We start from the raw sequence: 20,091 nt of genomic DNA on the forward strand, positions 1-20,091 counted from the left end.
GGAAGTCGCGTTTTCCGTGCAGCTTTGGTGGGTTTTTTTGGAGAGTTTATATCGTAAAACAAGGAGAGAGAGAGAGAGAGAGAAAGAAAAGGAAGATATAGAGGGACTTCTGGAAAGATCTGGTCCTCGGTTAAATTCGTGAAAGCGTGACCGAAAACGGTAAATCCCGAGGAGGAAAAAAGTGAACGTCTACGCCGAAAAATATCTATGACGACTTCCGCTAAGCCATTGCCCCCCCCCACAACCCCTAAAAGGAGGTTTGACCAAAGTTCAGACTCGAGAAAAACACGAGCACGCGATATAAGAAATTTTAAAATGGCTACAATATTTTATCTCTCGTTTCAAACGCGTACGTGAACGTCGCGGATGAAAGCCAGTGAATTTATTTTAAAATTTAAACCGTTATTATTAAGTAATAAAAATGTTTTTAGGGAAATCTTTCGTAAATAAATACTTTGAAACGTTGTATGGCGTCAGGGTGTCTAGATTACGGTAGAATCCTACTATAGGACCTTGACGTATAGACCTATATAGGTTACAAAACCATCTAAATACGCTTTCGCGGCATATTTAAACCGGGAAGAAAATTTTTAAAACTATGAAAACCGCTACGGAGCGCATCATCCTTTATCACGCAATTTTCATATATTCGAAGACGCTCGGTTAATAGGCGCGAGCGAGGAGCCAAAATAAGCAAATATATTCATCTAGGCCTGAACTTTATTACCGACTCGGCGTCGAACGAAAGTCAAAGAGCGTTCAATATAAAAGCGGTAAGGAAAATGAGGATAAAAGGAAGGGAGTGGAGGCTTTCCTTCCATTAAAGGTTGGATGACTGAACGCGACGGGGGAAATACTCTCTCTTTCTCTCGCTCGCATCTTGATGAATCGGCAATCGATGGCGACACGCGGTCTTCATTGGATCGAATAAATGTTTCTTTCCACGACACGCCAAACTCGGATCGATAACTTAAGAAGAAAAATAATGAGAAGGGGGAAGTCAAAGAAGCCAAGGCCCCCCCAATAAGAAAAAAGCAGGGGGGGGGTTGAACAATAACCTCGAAACCTTTACCCCAATGAATACAGAGGATTGTCGTCACCGAACACCCCTTCTACCTCGGGGTTTTTACACCATTACATTGATAGAAATATCTCACAGTAATTTTAATTTTCAAACCTCCCCCCAAGACCTTAAGTACACTTCTTCCAGGGCCCCCAGACGGATTTCGAAAATATTTATAGGTATTTTTTCATGGAAATATAGGGTTTTATAGTCGAGAGTAATTAAGTGAAACGTTCACAAACTTATTCCATAGGAATAGCGTTACACGCAACTTTGGAGGCTCATAACTCTGGTTCTTTAAGAGATACGGGGATGTCCTTTGAGTATGTTATAGTTAAATTTGTCCCCCATCCAACCATACTAAAAACATGCGGCTACCACAAACAGGGGCCGAGTAATTAAGCAGAATGATCAACTTGGGGTAGCGTCTCACTTATACTTAGAATGTTACTTATGATTTTTAACACTTAACTTTGGAGGCTCGTAAAAATAAGAGTCATTTCATTCTCCCTTTAGTAAATTTGCTTAAAAAAGAATTGAACTTATTCGATTGATCCAATTGATGAACTGTAGAAAAATCAGAGTTCATCTTTAATACTTTCCGAGTGCGGCAGCGAGGATAGGATTGGAGAGAGAGGGAGAGAGAGAGAGAGAGTTTCTCCCTTTTCTTCGAGATCTGGGAGGCATCGTTTTCGGGAGGATTAAATCTCTTAGGTAAACCTCAGATTTTATCCAGTGCACCTTTCGCTCCCGATTTCCTTCGGATTGGAGCGTCTTTCTCTCATTCTTCGCACGGGCCAGCTAGGGCCCCATTTTTTATTATCTTTTTTTCCTTTCCTTTCAAGATAAAACTTTGTAAGCGGGCGCAGTAGCTGTAACCAGAGAATCTTCTCTTCGAAAACTTATCCAGGATTCAATTTCAAGCATAACGAGACGCGAAGCCTTACTTATTAAGGCGCTGCACTCTTAATCATTCACGATAAAGTTAGCAATCACTCGTCGTATCCTGGATAGGCCGCGTTTAATTAATATGGAGTCGATTAATTTTTAGCTCTCCATACATAAACCCCCATAATTTGAAGTCATTTTAAACCTTCCGTGCAGTGGCGTTAAGTGACAATTTGTACAACAGAAACTTCAAATGATTAACTTTCAATTGCATTGAGCGGTGAGAGAACTTTGAGTTTCGAATTTCAGAATTGGTTCCAATTTTTTTTTTTTTTTGGCCCCAGTCAAGTTAATATTATCTTACTCGGCAAACGGTCCTTGGTCTTTTTTTAATTCGAGAGTTGATTTAGGCGTCGCTTTTAACTAATATTAATTTAAGGCGTGAATATTCATGATTCGTTTAGTTTTGAGTATGACAAAGGGGAAAGCCAACTTTTAGGGTGAAGTCCTCCTTGTATTTGCTACGAGCGCCTGTAGAAATGTTTCACCCGCTAAGCACCCGCGTTCGCGATGAAGTGACGTTACAGGGCAATTGATATCTCGATTCATATCTGGTCCACTCTTATGAAACTCGGGACTTTTACTCTAAGCAATATCTACCGTCTAATGGTATGGACCCATTTTAATATAATCTAGAAAAACCATAGCTAGTGAATGACTTCTTCAAGCTCTTTTTTACAGCCTCTATTTTATTTTTTAAGCTGATAAAGAAATGTTTCGGTAAATCGACCTAGGCTTAATAGAGAATCAAAAACCAGGAAGAGACCACTACCACCACGATCACCACGACCATAAATATTTTGAAACCCTATTAAATAAATTTTCATCCTAATTTAAATATTATTCCAAAGAAATATATAGAAATTATGTAAATTTTGAGATTATAAAAAAGGGGTTGCATTTTATGAAAAGAAACGAAAATCGAGTTTAAAAAAGTTTAAATGATAAAAGTTGACTTTTTTTCAAAATGTAAAAAATGCGCTTTCTATATATACTAGGCCGCGATGTATGACGGGAAATTCTTTAAATCCCGGAGAACATTTTTCTCTTTTTCGGATATTTATAGGAAATAGCGTGTAAACGTAAAAGCCAACTCGAGAAGAAGCAGAAAAAAAAATAAATCAGAAAGTGTTTTAACAAAATCTGTCCGATAGAAAAACACGGCTTTTTACTTTTCTCTGACCCGAACATAGATATTAAAAACATATTAATATACGGAAAGAAATCCCCCCCCCTTTCTCAGTCGACAAGTAGATACTTTAATGATAATATAGCTTTTCGATATCTATGGATTTCTGGTGTCAACGCGAGTCTTCAGCACGCGCGATACTACACTCGAGGGTGTTTCAATCTAGGTTCGGATGGGTTTGCTTTTACTGAACTCTGATACTGGGATTTTGTATATCGATTCGTTTCCAAAAAGGAAACCGATCAAAGACGGGTCTAAGTGAGCGCGTATTTAACGCCATCTGCCCCCAACAGTATCATCCGAATATAAAACTTTAATTTAAAATTAATTAAATCGGGGCTAATTAAATTTAAACGCGACGTTTCAACGCGTAATTTTAATTTAAAAAATTAATTAAGTTGGTTGGAAAAAAGTTCCGCGATTTGTCTTTAAAACTTATCTAAATGTTTTAAATTTTTAAATTTTTAAATTTAATTACGCTAATTTAACTCGCAAAAGAACTATAAAAAAATCAAATGAGTGACATTAAAATAACACGAAAAATATCACTCCCCCATCTTTCAAAATGTAGCCGCGTAAAAGAACTCGTAAAATTTTAAATAAACATATCCGTGTATTGGTCGGAAGGCGAATCTCCGAGCTAAAATAAATCTGGCAAGATCGAGAAAATCTAATTTTAAACCAAAACCCGAGAAAGATGCATAAAGTTGAGCAGGGATCGAGACACGCAAATAAGTCTTCAAAACTTTGAAAGAGATTCTTTATGGAAGCGATATCCGAACCCTTTAATTTCTAAACATTCGGTCAAATGATAGCGGCGTGACTTTTAAGGTTGGGGGGGGGGGACACACACATTGTCAACGAACTTCGTACACGGACTATAATATAATCCAGATTGTAACACACTATAGAAAAGCTCTTTGTTAATTCAACTTCCGCGTTTTAACCTTTTCTCTGACAGACTACTTCGGCTAAAGTTGGCCGCTTTTCCATTCGCGCCTTTCCCACTTAATGATTAAAAGATCAATTTCAGCGCCTGCCTTTAACTCGTTGGAAAGGTGGGTGGGTACGTACAGCCTGGGTAGGTAGGTAGGTGGGTAGGAATCCATTAAGATTTACGACAAGGCAAAAATGATTAATTTATTCCCTTTGATATAACTATAGTACGCGATGTTTACGGGTGTTATAGTTATTAATAGAACTATAGCCGCCGAAGCTTAAATAATTTATACAAATTTCCCAGGAGACTATATACATATAAATAGGAATAAAGGAATACGTTTGTTATAGGCGCGCAGGCTCTTAATGCATTCACTAGCTTTCTATTATTTTCCCTAATTCCGTTTAAAATCACTCAAAGTAATTAGTAACGTTGGAAAGGTGTGTGTGTGGGGGGGGGGGAATAGGACTTTAAAGTAGTCTACCGGAATTCACGAGATATATACAGAAATCGAATGGCACATATTTAACAGGGTTGCCACTGAATTTTCACAACCAAATTCCCTGACCTTTTTCTGAGATTTTCCCTGACCTTTTTCTGAGATTTTCCCTGACCTTTTTGGGGCCGAAAGTGTGAATATTTATAGCACGTTTCAAGTGTAAATGTTTAAATAAACTCGATCTACATTAAGTTTTCCAATGTATTTGTTGCACCAAAATAAATAAGAAACATTTTAACCATAAATATAACTCTAAGAGATTATTTTAGAGAGCATTTACTTTACAAAAACAATTCCAGACATTTTTAAGGATTGTTCTAGAGGAGAAACTTTCATTACTCTTTCAATAAAGACTTATTCCCAGATATTTTACCAACTAAAATCAAATTCCCTGACTCTTCCCTGACATTTCTGAAATTTTCAAAATTCCCTGACTTTTCCAAAAGGTTTTCCAGGTACTGTGGCAACCCTGTTTAAAACCACAAAGTAATTGATTCTGACCCGGTTAAACCTAATATTGCCGCAATTATAGTATTTAAAATGATATATATTTCCGAGTGCACGCGATTTATAATAAACTCGATAAATATTAATTTGTAAACCAGGTAAAATTGCCCAGGCTCTGTGTAAAACAAGGCCGGGCCGCGCGCGTTAAAAGCTAGGCCGATCCATTAGTTTAATTCGGTTCAATTCAACGTCTACCCGGGGGTGCACCGCGTCCAATGAAATACGAGTAATACCGTGTTAAGGCTCGTGGGTAAAATAAGGCAGGCGTTTACCAGCTACTACCTTAACCCAATTTCCAAAAAAAGCCTGACCTTATCGAGTTATTAAACGTCAAAATAAGGAAGGGGGAAGGGGGGGGTAGAGGCGATCGAGGGGGCTATTTTTCCGACCTCGAGGTAATAAAAGGCCTCGGACAGGATGAACTACTGACCAAGCCGGAAGCCCATTAAGTACGTCTACCCGCCTGCCTGCTAAAAGGAAATTTGAAAAACAGTATACTAACAGCTAGATTATCGGTCAAATATTTCATTAATACATTTTCTCATCTGGCCGGCCGCGGCCTCTTTCGACCAACGTTCGGGACAAAGTAATTAGTAGCGTTGGACAATTAGTCGAGTATCAAAAAACCATGGAGGGATTTTGCTGGACCTTTTTCTCGAGGAAAGATAGAACGTTCTCCCGACAATGTCCCCGAAAATGAAAAATGAAATAAGTTTTTGGGCAATTGTTGGGGCGCGCGCGGTATCGAAATATATCACTGTATATATCACTTAACTCCTCCCAATTTTTCCGTTTCAGAGATTTTTAGCGCCATATAGAAATGGAGAAGAGTTAGTATTAGAATTGGGCCAAAAATAGGGTGGAGCCGATTTTTGGTGGCGGTGGTCAAAAGTGACCCTCGATCGTATTAGGCTTTTTCCGTTGTCCCGAACATAATAGAACAAAAGACGAGTCAACGTGGCCATTTTTGAAAAAAAGAAATTAGGGTCCAGGTACGTTATCTACCTTTAATCCGATCGACGTGCCCTATCGATTCCTCCTATAGCTCGGAGTCGGAGTCGGAGCGTACCTTGGGCTATAGGTCGGAAAGTGTAAAGGCCTTTTACGACAAGAGCTTTATGAAAAGCTCGAGTCTCTTCCCTGACAAATCCCCCAGCCAGATAAATCTATCCGCAGCGCGATACAGACCCGCCTGACCCCCCCCCCACTAGACCGAGCCCCCTTAATCAATCCCCTTTCGATTATAATACCCATATAGAATTAAGAGCGGATTGCTGGCTCGCTCGCTCGGTAGACAGCCAACATAAGTTGTACGTCTCTCCCTAGCTGCCCTAAGTTAGTGCGACATCACTCGATATTAGTTTAAGACCTCAAATTACAACAACCAATGCGAAACTGCACTTAGATTTGAAGACGCGAGTTCAGGACTTCCAGCGTGCACTTCACTAAAATTGATCGTCATCACCCTGCGCCGATAGAGTTTAAACTGGAGTTTACATTAGCGGCGGCGAAGAGTGGGGGGGGGACAATAATTAAAGCTGGAATTGGGGACTCCCATTCCCTCCGGGGATTCTGGTGTTTTGGAATCAACATCAATAACTGCGGTACTGACATTAAACTGTCGACAAACTCGACGAGCTGGGAGGCCCGACTCTTGGGTTTGGGCAAATATTCTTCTCAGACAAGCGACCCCAGCACCCCCTCCCTTGAGGTGTAATTACGCCATTCCCATCACTTATACAACTTTTTCAATGAGAATATGACTCCAAACAATTAACCACAGCTCCAAACTCCCCCCACCCAAACACACAAGTACTTATGTTCATTTGGACATCTTCGAGAGAGGAGTGAGTTAGTGGTGGATGGATGGCCAATACCCGAAGTGGTCACGTTTAATTACTGGCCTTAATTACCAATGAATCTCGTGGTGGTACTACACGCGATGTTAATCAAACTTATTCGGGAGGGAGAAATTTATTGGCAGGCTCAAGAACGATTTTGATTGGTTTAATCGAGAGCTGGTGCATGCAGGTATAGGTACCCGCCAGGGTTCGTCTCTTCAGTCGTCAAAGGCTTAATTAAATCTACGCAAACCCCCTTTGGGGAAATGAACCCCACCCCCCTTTGACATAATCAACAGAATTATAATCTCTCGTCCGGTTCGATTTCGCCGAGCTAGTCTCGCCGGCTGCGTAGAGTCTATACGCTTTGTTTCAATTCATTTCTGATGTCTACGGTGATTTGCCCTATACAAAAAGACTAGATGAGGCCTAAAGCTCACCAAACAAAGCCTTAATTAAGTTTGTTTAAATTTAAAACCAGAGGTATTTTTCCTTAAGGGTGGAGGGGGTTTGGATGAAATGCCTTTACAGTTTCTATTTGAAAAACAAAATGGAACACCGTTAATTATAAAATAAGCATTTCACTAAGCTTAAATCGGATTAACCGCGCATTACGTATTCCCAGTGAAGTTCTTATCCGAAACGAATCAAATATTCAATTTCAGGCGCTTTTAATTATTTTCTAAAACTAGAAAGCTAAGCCTAATTTTATTAACAGCGTCCGTATAAACGAAGCCTGGCTTTCACTGACAAAAAAATGAGGCCATTTTATTTTACAACATATTGTACAATGTCATAGATAAGCGGCGGCCCGCGCTTTTGAATTTCATTTAAACGTTCAGGAATAGTTTCTAAATTTAAACGAATGAATTATACTTTGAGAATTGAATTATTTAAATAATTGATCCCCCAAACATTTTAGAAATTTAGCGAATTTCATTCGAATGTATTCCTAATTTGAAATTCCCGTATTAATTAAGGAATCGATCCGAAAAGGCGATATCCTAAATTATTAACGAATTGCTCCCAATCATTGAGAGAATGCTAAATTCCTCGGCCGATTCTTGGGGGGGGGGAAGGGTACAAAATGGAAGAAGATTTTACGAGCTCGTCGCGGTCCCGCCGTTTAACCAAGAGCCAATAAGAAACCAGTGGATTTTAAGAATGGCGCAACGAGATTCGAGACACGTTCTTGGCTTAAAGCAATTCGGGACTCAACTGCGCGACCAATTTAATTTCGGCTTTGAAAAGATTGACGCTGTCTCCGTCTGCTCCGGACTTTTAACGGTATTACTGGTAAGCTCCTTTGCGGAAAATAATAATAAAAAAGAAACTCCAAAAAAGGACGTGAACCGACAAAAATCTCGACGTTAACAAGGTTCCTCTCAAAATGTCGCGCTAAACCAATTTCCACGTCAAAATAAAACGTCCGAAAAGAGACTGCCGCCGACTTAAAGGCCGACTTCCAGCAGCGAAAAGGGAACTTCTAGCGAACTCAAAACCGAGCTAATCGAGACTAACGATGGACTGAGCGACCGTCCTGATTTTCGAATCCCCGCTGGGGGTCAAAAGTTGGAAGGGTTCCCGCTAACTGAAAGCCATGCAATATGGTTCTAGCGAACAATAGAAATCCTTTTAAATTTATTTCCTCTCGAATTTTTGCTTTCCTCCGAAGAAAATTCTCCATTGCGTATCTTCAGTTCGCTAGAACCACATTCGGCACGGTTTTCAGTTAGCTAGAACCCTTCCATCTTTTACTCCAGCGGGGATTCGAAAATCAGCACAGTCGCTACTCCATTGTTAGACTCGATGCTCGGTTTTCAGTTCGCTAGAACTCTTTTCGCCACGCTGCAAGTCGGCCTTTAAAGCTACTATAAGTTTCGAGCGGAATACTCTCGAAAAAACTTGTCGTGGTTATATCTAACGACAAATTTCCCCAGACAATTTTAACCACAGAATCGTCATGACGGAAATTTCGGGAACTCTTCTTTTGACAAACGATAACTTTGATTGGGTCACTGCTGTATATAGTTTTCTTATTTAACGCGGAGCCATTACTCTATCTCCGATTTTTCTCTATCTACTAGCGAACGTAGGCGAAGTTACGGGCGGTGAAATTACTTGACCGAACGTACAGTTTCACGCTAATTAATCCTACTAATTGTAGAATTAAAGTTAGGGCCAATTTAAGATTGAAACTTGGTTTGTAAAGAAAAGCGTTTGTCAGAAAGAGAGCGGCCAGGGAATAGGAAGGAAAGAAGAAAAAGAATAAATCCATAAAGCTTTCCTATAGGTCTGAAAGCGAGTTGTTTACTGAAGAAATCCTATTGGTTAATGGTCCGAACGATGAAAGCACACACACAAGCGGCCCTTTGAAAAAAGAATCATTCTCCCCCCCCCCGAACTGAACTATGGCACCGGATAGTGGACAGAAAAACAGTAAATATCAGTCTCTTTCAAAGAAAGAAAGAATAAGAGAGTAAAGGCAAATCGTGTTGAACGTGATCGAATCTTTATATTATTCGCTATCCCTCTCTTTGACCTCTCTCTCTCTCTCTTCCCTGCAGGGCGTTTGAGTCAATAGGCGCTGTCTGTAGCTGGACATTGGGGGCTCATTTACAACCCCCCCCTGCCAGCCTACTTTTTTCTATTTATTTTTGAACGCTGCAAAAATCATCTTTTCGGGTTTTTAGAAAAAAGAACCATTATTACAGGGTATAGAACGTTTCGCGAAACTAAGAACAAAAAACATCAACCGAGTCGTGTAGAAGAGTCTCGGTGCAAATGGTCGCTGGACACGATATATTTCGGACCTAGAAGGTCAAACCGAAATCGCGCCTAGCTGCAGAAACCCCATCATCAGGCGCTGACGAGTACTTATACGTTAAGTACTTGTACAGCAACACCACCACGCGCTAATAAAAAAGTTGCCAAAAGGAGTGAGAGAGTGATAATTTCACTTGATACTACTACCAACAAATGGATCGTAAAAAGTTTGGACGCCGTCCGCGTTTTAAAATGTCAAAGGTTATCTTCGTTTAGGAGCCGAGCCGAGGCTTAGTGTCTTTTAATTTTGAAGCCAGATATTTAAACTAGCGCCATCAAAGCCACCATACGATGGCGAGGTCGTAGAAGAAGCAAAAAAGAGGCGAATTAAAAATTTCCATTACGAAGCTAGTGAAAGTCTATTATGAAAATGACATCTCGAAGGATGGAGTAAAAACATTTCCGCCCTTTTTGAATAATTAAATTGGATTGTCCGTGGTGGAAGCGAGCGACTATAGCTGTCCTAAAAGATATATTACAAATGTCCCTTCACGAGGGAGGGAGACACGAGGACATTAAGGATATACTTAATAATTGCCGGTCTTACGCTACATTGTATTTTCAACATGCATTCTCTCTCTATAGAGCGAGAGAGAGAGGGGGGGAGCCTAGAAACACTGTCTGATGCATTGACGGACGTGAGCTTAAGCGCGCTCATTATTTTTGAAACTTTCTCCGAGGCGACGGGGGCAGCTTATACGTTCAAAATGGTTCCTTGTAAAGCGTATATATACTTGGGGCGTTCAATTTTAAGCTTCTTACAACATTTCTAAAGAGTAATACTACAGAAGAGAAAGAGAATAGATTTGGCGAGCTTTAAAGAGCCTAGTGGCGCAGATGGTATCTCGTTTCTGCGGGGATCCAGTAGAAGTCGGAATAATTTCGGGCATTCGCGTCACGTCGCCTTAAATCTTTCGTAGGCCCCAAAGATTAGGATGGCCCAAGCGAGAAAGAGTATCTTTAGCAGCCTCGCGTCAAAATCATTTCGCATCCAGCACCGAGCTATTATACTTCCACTCAAGTAACCCGCGCATGCAACCAGTCCCCGGAGATGACCAGTGCACCTCGCCATACTCCCCCCATCAGCCGCTCAAGAAACCATTTCAGTACGGGTCAAAGCTAGCCCCATGCACTCCCCACGAAATTACAAGTTGATTACTACGAGTTAAACATTAGGAAAGGCCTACTTTAAAAAAGGGTGGTGATAAGGGTGGGTGTTTGGCAAAAGAATAAGAAGCGAGATGAGATGGCTTTAGATAAGAGAGTACGACGCCGGTTTAAGCTCGCTTAAATGAAGGCGCAGCTTTTCGAAGCCACTCGAAGATATGTTACAGCCTATAGAGTAATGGCAGACCTCTACCTTCGACTGTATTAAGCTCTATGGGGAAATACATGGGGTGCCATTAGTCTATACTAGCTTTAAGCCTAATTGGCGCTGCACCGGCGTCAGCGCCCAATTCGACCGCAGCCAAACGCGTACAGTACTTTGAATTTGATACGGAACTATAAACATTTTTTCATCTTGAATGCTGACCACGAGAGCCGTCTAGGTCTCCGATTTGAAAGGGGCCCCCCGCCTTTGACAATGGTATGCTTTTTCCTTAGGAAAGGGGCCGCGCGCGCACTCGCTCCAGGATCCAGGAAGGGCCGGAGTCGATGGATAATAAAAAGAAATAACTGAAGATAAGCCCCCGGGGGGGGCAGGGGGGTAGGGAGGCGGAAGCTAGGGATCCCGAAAAATAATAAAAACAATTGAAGAGCAAAAATAGAAGCTCAAGAGCTGGGGAAATGGATAAAAAGGGATCAAACCGAAAGAGAACGTTATACTCGCCAATGAAATCTCTCTTCTTTCCAAGTTAAAATGGCAAGAAGCGTGCTTGCTTGGTGTTTGTGTCTGTGTGTGTCTGGGAGGAAGGAAGGGGCTGGGGGATGGCCCATTATGCTACGAGGAAATGACTTGGAAACTCTGCAGAGTATAGAAAGCTTTCATCCTCAATTCTGCTCCCGCGGCTATCTCAACTAGGATCCCTAGCTTTATTTTTTTTAGTCGGCAACTGTTTTCTATATTTTTCATTTATTTTTTCCTTCCGCTTATTATAACATTCATTACTTTGAGGTTTCTGTTCGGGGCATCTCTCGCTTCAACGTCAATTCAATTACAGTGCACGCAGTATACCCACCAGCGACAAATTACTGTTGCGGGAGAGCCTACACTTGGGACTCTCTGATTCGCTCTCATAGCATTACGTTAAGGTGCACGATGTTTTGTTTAGGTTTATTTATTTATTTCTGTATAGTTATTCTCTTTATCATCAGATCGTAAATCTCTTAAAGGGGGGGGGTCACTGATATTTGAACGAAATAATAGGATAAATATTAAAGACGAGAATGGCGACTCGTGGCTATTAGAAAAACAAAGGGGTCGCGCGTGCAACTTGGGGCGCGGGACGTACTTGGTTGGGACGAAATGACTAGGCATGTACGGTCACAATTCAACTATTACATTTTGATCGATTTAAGGGTCGGGGGGGGGGGGGAGAACCTCTATATAGACCTATTTTTGGATGCAATATTGGAACAGCGCAGCGTCTTCCCGAGAACTGCCTAAAATTGCCAGTAGAATAATGGGGGCGTGAGAGCCTCAAATGTAGCGTCAATTCCGGGTGAGGATGGCACGTTCAGCGCCGCCGACTGGTCTACTTCCCCGTCTCACTCTCACTCTCACTCTCTCTCACTCGATTTTAACCCTTTACGCTTTTTTCGTGGACGAGATACTGAATTGTAAACTGCTGGGTATTTATTTTAATTTAAAACAAAGTGTATTTTCACGATTTTATAACAAGGCGTCATTCAAGAGACAAGAATTAGCTAAAAGACCCCCAAAATTTATAGGCGGAAGCTAAGACTCTCAAAGAGTAAAATGACTAAACGATTCTCATAGGGTGATCGAAAAATTAATAAATAAATGAATTTCTAGCCATATTCAAATATTATTCAAAATGAAGGGTTGAAAAAGTTGTAGAAAGTGCCGGAAGTTTGTAAAAAAAAATTGAACAGAAAGAAAGAAAAAGAGAGATGCTAGTGATTAGTGCTCGTGAACATAGCTGGGGTGATCGGAAAAACGCGCTCATTAAATCGTTTTCAATTATATTAATTTCGAATTTCGAGTTTTTTTCAACTTCCAGGTATATATTTCTTCGAGAGAGAAAAATAAGCAAAGAAAATGAAGCGATTAATTAATTAATTACAGGCTGCCAAATTAGTTCTCATTGTTATTATTTTTAATTATTTTGATCTTGAATTTTTTAGTCTCGAACAAATCTTACTGAGTTGCATGTCCGGCGTTTCTTATTTCTCGAGCACCCCTAGCTTCGGGAAGAGGACCGGTTCCCTGTCCGGGCCGAGCCACTAGTTCATACCTAGTGGTTCCGTGCGCCGAATGTCGCCTTCGGTGTCCACCCGAACGCCGGAAGAAGGCGATCGGAGAACCCAAACCGCGCAATGAATTCTTCATCTTCTTCTAATCCGATTTATACACTTAATTGGTCGCGCCAAACTTTTAATTAAGCTATACTAAAATGGATCTAGTTCCGAAGAGCGGATGGTAAAACTGAACATGTGGATGGTCCTCGAGCTGACAACACCACCATCCGACGGGGACGTCCCGACTCGCCGCTGCTGGTCACTCGAAAGCTGGTCAATCTTTCCCCATTTGGACTGTATAGGGCAGAGCGAGCCTTTACTGGCCTAGTAGTAGAAAAAGGGCGCGCTATCGTTGCTATGACAACGAACAGGTGTATAGTCAAAAGATCAACCCCCCACCCTAGGTCCCCCCTCCCCCGGGGGGAGAGCGTGCAAAGCTAAAGGCTTTTAATATAGGCAAAGAGAATACATCCAACTCGAGTTGAAAGCCGGCCCCCCTTCCCGGCAAAAACATTTCTCAAAATAAATGCGGAGAAAATTTAATTAGTCAATGTTTTTTTTTTTTAAGTGTCGGAAGAAAACTTTCGAGGGGCGAGTCACTCACCCTCGGAAGGCAACGGAATTAACCGTTATACTAATTACGCTAATTATAAAGGGGTATATACTTTTTTACGTGCGCGGGACCGGTCAAACGAATCGGGTCTCCTTGGTCTTGGGATCTCTATGGTTTATTAGCGCGATCCTGACTGGCAAAGTTGATAGAGGGAGCTAGTCCTTATGGCCGTTCGCCTTCCAAAAACACCCACTAAAGACATATCCGAAGTTATAAGAAAATAACAAGGAAAGAAAAAAGAGACACAAATCGGGGGCGCCATCTGCTAGAGAAATCTAATTTCATATAAATTGAAATGGATTTTTGCCTCTCCCCCCCCCCCGCCATTCAAACCCCCTCCCCTCCAGCAATCTGTTCTCGTGTATGAAATCTAAAGATTGGAAGAAGGGGGGTCCCCCGGGAGTGAAATGGATTCAATTTTAGTCTTCTTTCTGTAGATATCCAGCTCCGTACAATTGTAGGTATTTTTCAAGTCCCGGACGGCCCTCGGCGGTTGCCCAGGGCCATTATTGATTTCATTCGATTCCTTTAGTACCTACTTTCGATAAGCTTAGAAATGGCAAATTTGATCCGTTGATCAACGGATATACAAAGAAGATTCTCCTAGACAATTTACACACGTTTTTCTTAAGTTTATTCAGTTTACGCGCCTTAAAAAGGAATAGGGCGAATAAAAATGGGTTATAATATTGTTTTGAAATATGTCGCGCCATTTATTCACTTTCGCCCCTAATAAATTCCGTCCACCCTGACCCTGACTGACCTAGTTGCGCGCGCCGCGAGACCTTACTCTGGAAAAGCTATACGAGAATATCAAATTTTTGGCGGGAAAACTTTGTAAACGTACTGGCGCGTGATTTCCAACAATCTCAGGATAGTTTTGTTCCAATCGCAATTTGCCTCGCCTTTCTAAACAAACTCTACGTGGTTTCTAACAAAGGGAGAGTGGCAAACTCCGGTTGCTTCTATCCCTTCTTAAACGATTAAAATCCCGCGTGGCGAGAAAGAGTGGGGGTGAGCGCGCCAAAAACTAATCTTCTTAAAATCTGGGATCGGATTCACTCTCTCTCTCTCTCTCGTCTCTCCTCGATCCGGATGAGTAAGCCCGCAAATTCTTAACTCTCTTTTCCCCAAAACTTTTTCGTCAAAGAAGGGCTAAAGCCCGACGAATTCTTCCGCTTCGTTAAGTAGCTAAGCGCCTTTGGTATAAAAGACAAAAAAAATAAATAAATAAATCCAGAGACGTAACTCGGACAAAAAGATGGAGCTCTATCGAGGTTTAAAACGTATATTTTCCTTGAACTAGTAATATTACGTTCAAGATTGATCAGAGTAGATCCTAAATTGTCACTATCAATTACGAGGAGTGAAGAACCCCTCGTCAGGAGCTGATTGAAGGGAGTATAAACCAAATATTTGGTCGCCACGCTGCTAAACAGACGGGAATAACGGTTTTTAACGATACACGTGAAACTAATTGATATTAAAGTAACTAGGAAAGGTTAATTTATAGCTTCCCCAATTTGCAAAGATCCAATTAAGAAAAGGAGAAAGGGACGACGTATAGAGATTAGCGATAAGAAGCCCGAAAAGAAACAAGTTTATCTTTAGGCACGATCCCTTCTGGCGGATAAAAAGGGCGAGTCGTCCTCGAGAGATTACGGGGAAGTGAGTAGTGACGTCAACTCGTACTAGTCAGTCAGCTAGGGGCTAGGTTAGGCGGATTCCCTTCCCCCCCCGTCCCAACTTTCTACCCACCGTGACTCGCGGCGCTCGCCTCAAACTGTACTTTCCTCAAAGTATACGATCATATTATACACTCCGCGTGTAGTGACACTGCCGCGCTAGCGACGTTACTCTCTCGCTAAATAAGGCTTAACTAAAATATGGGTTAGTGTTGTTCAATTCAAACTAAAACTAAAGTCCCTCCATAAGCGCGTTGTTACCTTTAAAGTTACCATCGTATTTGGATATCGCTTTTTCAACCACAGGACACACACATTGGTCAACTCGGCGGGACAGACATAGTGTTCGAAATGGTAAGCCTATTTCTTAATTATTACGCTAGGGAAAGGAGATAAATGTTATTTAAGGGGCGGTGGTAAGCCTCGGTTCGTTTTAAGCCGCGCAGTTTATATCATCTCCGAGATTGCGTTTCGCTGCCATGTACGGGGTCAGCTGATCACGTGGGTGGTGGATGGTCTATAAAGGTTCCGGCGTTTAAGGACTCGCCATACAACTTTTTCACTCGGTTTTAACTAGTTCGGTTGTTCCAAATACATAAGTCTAATCTTCGTCACCAAATTGATCGGTGAATCATGATTAAGTCGATGTTCTTAACGCGTGTAGTTGAGTCAACAACGTCTCTTACAAGGTTATAACATAAAAAAATATTTTTGAAAACTCGTTATTTTGGCGAAATTTCTAATTAGGGGCTGCGTGGTTTCGCGAAAAGAGCGTGTCACTTTAAAACGCTTTCAAATTAACAATTAAGGCACTATATTTTTCAACGCGTTCTGGGGTTTAGGTTTTGGCTGGCGAGGGGGGCTTGGGGGGGGGGGGTTGGCGCACGCTCAATGGCCTTCTTTGTTTAACGCTATTCATTAAATTTAAGTCGAGGTTTTCGCTTTCGTACAGCGTGACCATAATTCATATCCTTAAAAGGTTACTCGACAAGTTAAAACCACGCAATATTCCGCGATAAAAATATTACTGATAACACCTCTTTCTTTTTATCTTGGTTGATAATTGTTCTACAAAGCGGGGCGATAGATAAGAATTATGGAATAATACCATCCAAATATGTCCGAGTAAATCATCTCACCAGTTCCTTTAGTTTGTCTATATTGTCACCCCAGTTAATGAAGCTGGAGCCGCGCTTAATCGATGGATTATCAAATACTTGGGACCGTTATATAGATTGAGGTCAATTAGCATAGCTATGATGTGGAAGCCTTTAAAGGACCCGAGTTACGACGTCCTAGAGTTCATCCACAGTCCCGGAATCAGGGTTCATACAACTTTTGGAAAACAACAAATTTTCCATGAGATTTCCAGGTTTGTATGAACCCTGGGAATTGTTATATTAAAATAGTGCCTTATTTATTTAAGTTCAAGTCCTACATTACAAAGAATGGTTGAATGGCGCATGCTCCGTTGAGGTGATTTTGACGCGGGTGATGGCCCAGCTCAAAGATTTGAATTAGTTTTTAATTTGTTAGCTCGACGTGGTTGAACTCGGGCGGCGTTTATGTCTTGGCAACTTAAATCAATGTAGCGTGTTTCGCGTTGACTGAACTCGAGAAGATTAAACTTTGGGAATTGAACGGTTCGCTTCATATTAGACATTTTGACAAACTAAACTTTGATGGTTAAAGAATTGTTTTCTGTATACGTTCTACTTTCGTTCAGTTTAATCGTTCGCTAGAGTTCGCTCACTTTGATACTTCTTATTATTATCTTATTTTGGTTTTTTTTTTGAATTGAAGGAGAAAAAAAACTGCTTGAATTCGTCAAGGTCAAATGAATCTGCATTTTGGGGATTTTTTTTTGTTGGTTGCACGATACGCTTGGTGTACCCACACGGCCGGGGGGGGAGAAGGGGAGGGGCTTGAAACCCACTTTATATAGAAGCACGTGTTATCACTTGGTGGCTGTTACATCAATCGACTAAGATTAATCTTGAAAGTAAAAATTAATTATAAAATCCAACCCTTTTTTTCGCTTGTACTTTTCTCTTAAAATACTAATTTCATTTCACAACTTTAGGAAACTTAGTTTCCTTTTTATGAAATAATAAGAGCTTAGATACAATCTTTCTGATCAGCCTGATTGGCTTAAAAATGAGCAATTTCGTCGTTTCCTTCGGATTTCTTTCTAAAGATATCAGATGCGCAATTAAATGCAATTTCTGATAAAATTATCTCGAGTTTTAAATTAAAAGATGAATATCTACGCTTTCAAAAGCAGACCTCGTATCTGAGGAAGTTGAGGCATTCTCGTTACTAAGAGGAGCGTCAATCCTTGGGCTAGTTTCTAAAAATGGCGAAACTCAGGCGGCAGAGCGCTAATTTTATTCCGTCATGCACTTCTTCAGCAGATCTATCTATGGATATGGCGATCAAAGATGAAGTCCCAGTCGAGATTTGTAGATCCCAGGGATTCTTAATAATCTAATAATAAAAGAAGCGTCGAAATTTGCGCTTAATTCTGCGCGCCTTGAAATAATCGCATTTCGTGAGATTCTCTCTTTTAAAATCGCATTTTCTATAGCGAAAGAATTAATGAAAAATGATCGAAGCCTCCTTTTATTAATGGGATCTAGCCAGAGTCGGTCGGGGTCGGGGTCGGGGGGACAGATTTTGATAAAATTAAACCAGGAGGCTGGTTGTCTTTGAAACGGCTTGTTTCAATTTTAATATTAGTCCGAGGTAATGCTTCCAGAAAAGGTGGGCAAAGCCTATATCCAAGCGCATTTCGTTCGGGCTATTCGCGTTCTTACATTTGTGGGTTTGATTAAGGGGGATTCCCACGTAATGAACTCTTCCCGAGTACGATTCCCTTTTCCGGAAACTTCTTTGTTCCGCCTTTGCTTTTAAAATCCCACTCCTGCTCCTACCGCGCCACTATCAAATACCTTTAAATCGAAACCCCCCCCCAACCCCAACGCCCCAACAAGCAAAAATATTCGAGTGGGGGGCCTTTTAAAGTTTTCTCCTTTTTCGAGGCGTTTGAAATAACGACTGCGGGGAGGGGGGGGGTTCCTGGTAAAATGTAAGAATGTTTAAATATCGAATAACAATCATTTTGGTTTTGTCTATAACGGTTTTGTTTGCGAAGGTGTCTGTTCCCTCTCTAAGGGTATACACTTTGATCTCCGCGGTTCAGGCGTGCGTACGTGTTTGAGGGGCGCGTCTAGCAGGCTGGCGAATATTCCTTAATACGTTGAACCTTTGACCTCTGACGGAAAGGGGGATGTGATAAATTAAGGCGAGATGTTGTTGTTGTTGGCCTGGTGAAAGGACATTTGTTCCATCTTAAAATATTCATTTATTTGTATAATTACTTCTTCTCTAAGAAGATGCTAAAGTTTAAGCTTTTATCAGAATGGGAGGCATATCCGGAAAAGCCTATAGTTGACACTCGGAAAATGGCCCGTCTCTGTCCCATCAGGGAGTAGTAGACTACTCCCTGGTCCCATAAAGAAGCTATCTATATCTATATATACATATACGCGATAAAAACAGTTCCTTTTCCTGCATGGTCTATCCCCGTTCAGAGGCGGCGACGACGGAACCGGAAGTAGGACATCTTCATCCGCTTTTCGTATAAATAAGAGTACTGTACGAGTACGACCCTTTCGCGCCAAAATAATAGCTCTGACGTAATTCACCCGAAGAAATTCCGACGCATCGCGACTTCTTTTTCTTTCCGGGCCATAGAGTAATGGCAGCATTCCGCCTTTGACAGTATTAAACTCAATAGAGAAATAACACGGGCTGCCACTAGTCTATACTATAACGCCTTTAGACAACACTAAGCTAAACTAAGCGTATAAACACGGCCCGTTACGAATGGTCAAAGAGTTCGGATTTGAATTTCTTGGTCACCGACCGTTACCTACGCGTTTTCATCCTTGAAAAATATTAAATAATATTCTTCAATACGCGATTATTATACAATATCTAGGAAGCGCGGTTGTTAATACCTTCTTCTGAGTTTAATTACAAAATTCACGAGGAAATGAACAGTAAAATCGTAATTCTTTAAATGACCACAAAACGCGGCAGGCCCTTTTTTATCCAACCAACCAAAGGGATCGGATACTTGAAAGAATAATATTTATATTTTCAATCAAGATAGATCTTAAAATACGCCAAGTATCCGCCCCCTCCCCCCCTTATAAATCGCGCGCTTTCGTTAAGGAAAAGTTTTGGTCTAATTAGTTTTATTTTGCTTGAGCGATTTTATTTAGTAGGGTGGAAACAGGGGCGGAGAGATTATTTTCAATTTCTTCATTAATTTGAGAGAGAGAGAGAGAGAGAGAGAGGGGAGAGAGAGTTGATTAAGTTTAGTATCATTTAATTTGACGCATTTAATTTAATTTTAGGTGTACCATTGGCAAAGTCAAAATGTTAAACGAAGCGGTGTGGACGATATGGTTTTGCTGGCCAAAATCAACGAGGAGTCCATCGTGGAAAACCTAAAGAAACGCTACATGGACGACCAAATATTCGTATCCT

At 41.1% G+C, this 20,091-nt stretch overlaps 2 protein-coding genes across 3 annotated transcripts in view; one reads left to right on the forward strand and one right to left on the reverse strand.

Annotated features, from left to right (window-relative positions):
- Ih (hyperpolarization activated cyclic nucleotide gated potassium channel Ih) overlaps window positions 1-20,091 on the reverse strand; it is a 76,971-nt gene that overhangs the window by 26,650 nt on the left and 30,230 nt on the right. The gene's annotated exons all lie outside the window — the stretch shown is intronic.
- The window catches only part of LOC149609891 (unconventional myosin-Ie-like), a 34,881-nt gene continuing 30,103 nt past the window's right edge, over window positions 15,314-20,091 (forward strand). The window contains exons 1-2 of the mRNA XM_089860080.1: window positions 15,314-15,888; window positions 19,959-20,084. Of these exons, the coding sequence (XP_089716206.1) occupies window positions 15,886-15,888; window positions 19,959-20,084 (129 nt within the window). The 5' untranslated portion in view covers window positions 15,314-15,885. The remainder of the gene's footprint in view (window positions 15,889-19,958; window positions 20,085-20,091) is intronic.

The sequence above is a fragment of the Phalangium opilio genome, unplaced genomic scaffold (genome assembly GCF_054372755.1).
Source record: "Phalangium opilio isolate 3A_F unplaced genomic scaffold, DU_Popi_V2 ptg000344l_1, whole genome shotgun sequence".
Lineage (NCBI taxonomy): Eukaryota > Metazoa > Arthropoda > Arachnida > Opiliones > Phalangiidae > Phalangium > Phalangium opilio.